Consider the following 6,427-nt stretch of genomic DNA (forward strand, 5'->3'; position numbering starts at 1 on the left):
GACACAACGTTCATTTTTACACACAACTGTCCGTGACAATGATGATAGACACGAAAAGATCAAGTGAAGTGTGAGTGACGTGAAAGCGTACGTGGCAGTGATGTTCGTGATCAGGCCCATTGTACACAAATTATGATGAACCATTTTCATTGAACTAAGCTTTATGCAGTTAAATCTAACAAAAGGAAACGACCGAATAAAATTCAGTAAATATGGCTGTCATAAATTATCTAAAATAGTACTACTGCGGACTAGTCCATACCAATATCAATCAGGCTGAGGTGCATCTGCACTTCCTTTACTTTAATCACGATTATCTATCCGCGGTAGACCGAAATTCGTTAATTAGGAGGGAGTAAGTCATTGCTTAATTCGGTACCGCCTATTACCGATTCAAGCTCCTATTAATGCCTACACGAGCGGGTTAAGATTATCGATGATTGCCCACCAAGATTCAGGTGGTGATTGTATTCACGCTCTGCTGCTAATAAGACAGAATATATACACTTTTAATATAATTATATTAATTGGAATTGTTAATCCGCGTTTCAAAATGCGAATGTCAGATAGAACAAATAGAATCTTTTTGGTGAGCAACATAAATTCAAACACTGGACATTTCTATTGTTAATATGACATTTCTAAACAATTATACAAAATGATCATCAGTTAAATTGACCTTAATAGCTGTAATGAAATTCAGTAACAACAGTTTCTCTACTCACCAGCTGCGAAGTGCAAAGGGGTCGACTTCCTCCCAGCGGTGTCCCTTGCGTTCACCGTCTGTGACGTGATCAATTTCTTCACCTTGACCAAATCACCCGTTTTACACGCCTCGAACAAATCCCGCAACGGATCGTTGGCCATCGCGGCAGCTTCCAGATTGACGGACAACATTGAGCGTGTTGCTGCGCTGGAACCGACGCTGGTGCTGCTATTACCGGACGGCTGAATCGCTCCCAGATGATGTCCAGCGGAGGAGGACATTTCACACAGACCAATATCAGACGATTCCAGCTTTGCTGTCACTGTTCCGGAACCCGGACTTTTGATGCATTAGAATGTGAGATGTGATGTATAGAGGCAATGGTAAAACTTCCACTAAAGGCTGTCTGCCTAACACATTGGAATATTCACAAACTTCTGCTTCGAACTATTCCGGAAGAGAGAAATTTTAAACAACCGACATCATTGATTCAGTTTTTTATTTTTCTTTCTACCACCAGAACCACAATTATAAACGGTGTGGCTTCGTGTTCGTGTTCCGTTAGGTTTCCGTCGTAGGGGCAGAAAAAGGAAAACGAAAAATTTTTGTTTCTTATTTCGTCACTCGATCGCCATCGTCACAATGCAGTAATCTTGTATACCAGATTTTCCACGCGCACAATTCCGACAAATCGAATGTCCTTTAGCTACCAAAAATAGCAAACCAGGCAGCTTGGAAGCTTCGGTTCAACCCAATATTTGCTAATAAAACAACAACATTCTAAGCTGCGAAAGAGGGTCAACCAACATCAACGATCGAACTAATGTCGACACCTTTTTTTCTCTTGCTTTGTACACCGCTGAGGCTATTCTCAAGATGTTATCCGTTTTCACATCTAATTGCACATTCTAGCTTGCAGGAAAAGGAGAATATCTAACCGCGAACGACCATGAAAGCAAGTGCTATCCTAGCAGTTTGGTAAAATCTGTTCCTTTGATTCCGCAAAATTCAGCTATTTCACAAACTTCACTTTCCGTAAGACAACTGCGATGGCAATAATGGCCTCCCGTGCGTATGCCACTGCTGCTGTCAGTAGTTTATAGATTCAGACGGGCCTTCCCGAGTGCACACACACCCACATTCGTATGCTCGCTCGCTGTTTGTTTTCATACATTTTGGAAGGTCTCAGTTTGAAAGGGGATCTAACAACGTAAATAGACAGTTGCCAAAGGTATACCACATTTTTGTTCTCACAAAATCACACAATAAAAATAATCAGGAGTCAGGGAGGTATTTGTAAGAACAATTTATTGTGAGACATATGCAGTCCCACCAAAAAATATGAAAAACTGCACATATTTTCGGATATATGCACTGCATTTTCATATGAAAACATATTTTTGCATCGAATATGTAATTTTTTTAGCAATAAACAACCTTACGATAGCTACAAAATTACGAAAAAATGTTTTAATTGCCAATCGCAAGTGATACAAATTCAAACAATTTTACAATATTCATTGATGAACTAATGAAAAGTCATGAAAGCATACCTGTATAAGTTTCCATGTACGTTGGAAATTTTTAAGTGAATACACAACAAATACGCAATCACGTATTTTCGCAAAAGATGAAACGTCAAATAATTATATCGACAGAGATGCCAGATTTTCAATGTAACTATTGATGTTTTATATAAGAACTAAAACTATATCATCTATTCAATTGACCATGCGTGAAAGAAAGAACTTCGTACAAAATAACTCCTTTTTCTGAACGATCTATGATGATGTAAATGAAAGGTTTCACTTGAAACCATTGTTTTTCAATGTATTTTAATCGAATTTTAAAATGTTTGGAATTTCAATACAACATGAGGCATCTGTAAATTTACAAACATGTCCGTGGATCTGGCATTGCTGTCCATGAGCAACTATCCTAGAGCTGTGCAACAAGACAAATATAAAAAGGTAGGAAAATCTTTCTCATTTTTATATATGAATCGTAGAATCCATCTCCATAGTAAAATCAATGTTTTTTTCCTAGGTCTTGCGGATTTAAAAAAAATCCAACGCAAATGACGAAAGGGATCCAAGTGTTACTTTTCTTATAACTATCCATTACATAGAGGAAGTATTTTAATCAAATCGATGAAACTGAACGAACTACATTTTTCATCAATTAATGCTAGCGTTTAAAATCATGAGGGCCTAATTGACAGGAACTAAAATTTCAGTATTATTGAGATGTTCTAAATTTAATTACATTTAAATTTTACTCTTCGCCAAAAGTTATTCTATCATGATTCTGAACGCTAGAATTATATTATTTAAACATTTTTCATTCATTAAAACAACTAAAAAATATGATTTACCCAAACTAAAACATTAATTTAATTCGAGTTCATTCAAAAGGCTAAAAATCACGATAAATACATAACAATTAAATGAACATACTTCGGCTGTCATGCTTTATTTTTCTAATTTTCCAGAGATTTTCCGTATTGAATCTGTGCTGTATCAACGATTTTATGAAAAATGGCTTCGAATCGTGACAGTGAGGTATAACTTCTGAGAACGTCAATGAATTTGAATGTTTTCGATAAAAGTTACTGAATCATCAATACTTTCGTCTCGTAGCTGCGTGTAGCAGGAATCTAATATCAGAAAGTAATAAAAGATTTCCTAAGACGTAGAGCGGACCTTACGCGGTCAATATTATTGACAATATGATGACATTTGAGAGCCTAATGACAGCTGAACACAGCCGACGACGCAGAAATTCGGATTTTCTGATTTTCGATCATTCAATATCATGACATTTCATATGAATCCATGATGTTGACGTTTTACCTCACGGACTTCGAGACTGAGTTGCCAGATTTTCAAGGGTGCCTGTGAAATCGAAGACATTTAATTTTTGTTAGTCTTTTTTTTGCGATTGCATAAGCTTCAGGAATTCTAGGAAGCATAAATGAAAGCATATGGTTTGGAAAACTGATACTTTTAATAGCAAAATACGGTACTTTTCGCAATACAAATAAGTAAACTGACAATGTGATGTTGAGAAAGTGGATGAAGCGTAACAGCGTTTTAGGAGTTTTCTTAATGTTCTGGACCCGATCATATATTTTTGCGCTAGCAAACGGGGCAGCCACTTTAGTCTAAGTTGTGCATTTTTTATATTCCGCTATGAAATTTGGAGAATGAGAAGATCTAGGAAAATCACAGGCGGAAGAAACGTGCGTTACTTGCGTTAATTCAAGGTGTAGGGTAAATATGATCTATAAATTATATATGAGGTGTTCAAAAGGAAAGGAGTGTAATAAAAATATTTCGCAAACTAAAAAAACAGGAAGTGGGTTATATCTGTGGTATAACCGCAAGGTTGACGTAGGACTCTCGTTGATTTAGTGATCATTTCTTTGAAGTTGAATCTAAATCCATTCTGAATGAATGAATAAATGAATATTTGGGGGACTTCGAAAACAAGAGCGTTACGTTGGAGGTACAAGGATTTATGCATTCAATATTTGATACGAAAATATTCTACTAATGGGGAAGAATAATCTTAAGAAGCTTTCCTGTTTTCCACAAACGAAATAGTCGTAGTATTATATGAATAGAAAGCATTAAAATAAACTCTTTCGCTTGAAAGTAATTTCCAATTCCAAGGGGAACTCACGAATTATTTTGCAGCAACAATAACATCTTTCCGGATTCTTCTCGATGCTCGATAATCACCAAACGAAAAGAATTGCACGGGTGGCGTGTATGTGTGTATGTGTGTGGCGACTGCTCCGATGCCTCAAGCGGAATCAAATTTCGATGCTGGTATTCTCTTGGTCGCCTTCTTTCTCCTCCTGATGGATCGCTATTTCTGTGCTCCCTCGCAGTTCGAAACATACCGAAAGCGTTTCACCACCAGAATATCGCTTAAGTATGCTTTTTGTCCATGATTGAATCGAGAGAAGGTGTGGTTTACTATGGCAATTTGGAAGGCAAACTAGAGGTGAATGAACTCTCTGAGCTTGAAACATTCAGCGACTGAGCAATGCTCGATTGAAAATTATATGATTTTCACGATGCGAAACATTTTCCGTTGCGTAGGCATCCAATATTAGATACGAAAATATTCTACTGATGAGGAAGAATAATCTTCAGAAGCTTTTCTGCTAATTGTACTTGGTTGAAGAATCACGAAACGAAATGCATTTGATCGCAGTATTATATAAATAGAAAACATTAAAATAAACTCTTTTGCTCGAATGTAATTTTGAATTCCAAGGGGAACTGGCAGATTATTTTTCAGCAACAATTTTTCCGGATTTTTCTCGATGCTGGATAACAACCAAACGAAAAGAGTTGCGCGCGTGTATTTGTGAGTGTGTGGGGGCTACTCCGATGCCTCAAGCGGAACCTATTTTCGATACTGTTACTTCCCTGGTCGCCTTCTCAGTGACATCACTCTCCTCCTGATGGATTCTCTTCTTTCATAAGGTGCTCAAACATGCTTTTGGTGACACCGTTCATCAGCGCTTTCATGATGAACGAAGTTAGCTTCACCACAACAGTGACAACATGCTCCAATCGCTGTTCAATTATAACTGAGTAGATTCCCGAGCGTCGCTCTCTTGTATACCAATTGGTTTAATTTCAATCGCCTGTTTTGAAAGCAATTTTAAGTTTTTGGATCAAAAATCATACCATTTCGTTCAGTTGTTTAGGAGCTATTAACGCTCAAAATCTCGGTCTCCGGCGTAAAGCGTTCGTTTTCGAAACTTTGAATTTACAACCCAGTATAGAAATGAAAGAAGTAGTCCTACGTTAAAACTGGCATCTCTGAAACTGAAAGGAACAGCCAGTATTTGGGAAGCGAGTATTATGACGTGTTTTTGAAAAGGAAAAACGGAAAGTTTTTTTCCTGTTAAGCAAGTTAAGTATAAGCAACTTAATACAATTCATGAAAGTATAAAGAGCTAGAAAGTAACATAAAAACTTATTAATCGATTGCGGTTTCATTGACGCGAGAATCAGAACATACCATAACTGCATGCTCGAGACAAACATATTTCTTGCATTTCATGCAATTGAAGCGTATTTTTCTGGCCTTTTTTCGAAAATACGAATGTATAACAACCTTCTAGATAGTTACCAGATGATAAAGGTTCTGGAATTTCAGGTTTTCATATTTATAATATTCTTTGTCTCTGTTCTTAGTAAACTAATAATTAATGCCTGTTTTTGATGGGGTACAAAAAATGATATAAAACGATTTCAAGGAACTTCCTGCGACTTGTTTTCTTGTGGATATTGTTCATTATAAAAAAATATTCCCGAAACTGTAACTGTCAAAAATAGCCATAAGCCACTGATTAGATTATAGTTAACAGTTTACAATTCTTCCACAAGTGCATTTGTTTCTCAAGTGTGTATATGTATGACCATTGTATTTAGCGAATAACTATACGAAAGTCAAACATTTGTATTTTTATTTTGCACGTATGAATATAAGAACGAATAATATATGAATCCGTTCAATCTGGTGACAAAAAAGACTAAAATCAAATAAGAATAGTCCGGTAATGATTTTATGCATTATATTGAATAAATATTCCACGCCACTAAAATTAATTTATACATTTCATTGAACAATATGCTAAAATAGGAAAAAAGTCACTTGTCCATACTCGCGTCGGAGTCTCAGACCGAAAGTGTTAAA

The 6,427-nt window shown here is 36.4% G+C and overlaps 1 protein-coding gene across 1 annotated transcript in view; it reads right to left on the minus strand.

The window, feature by feature from the left end:
- LOC129776954 (poly [ADP-ribose] polymerase tankyrase) overlaps window positions 1-1,947 on the minus strand; it is a 32,055-nt gene extending 30,108 nt beyond the window's left edge. Inside the window, exon 1 of the mRNA XM_055782920.1 lies at window positions 726-1,947. Coding sequence (XP_055638895.1) covers window positions 726-987 — 262 coding nt within the window. The 5' untranslated portion in view covers window positions 988-1,947. The remainder of the gene's footprint in view (window positions 1-725) is intronic.
- Window positions 1,948-6,427: the final 4,480 nt, after the last annotated feature.

Source organism: Toxorhynchites rutilus, chromosome 3 (assembly GCF_029784135.1).
Source record: "Toxorhynchites rutilus septentrionalis strain SRP chromosome 3, ASM2978413v1, whole genome shotgun sequence".
Taxonomy (NCBI): domain Eukaryota; kingdom Metazoa; phylum Arthropoda; class Insecta; order Diptera; family Culicidae; genus Toxorhynchites; species Toxorhynchites rutilus.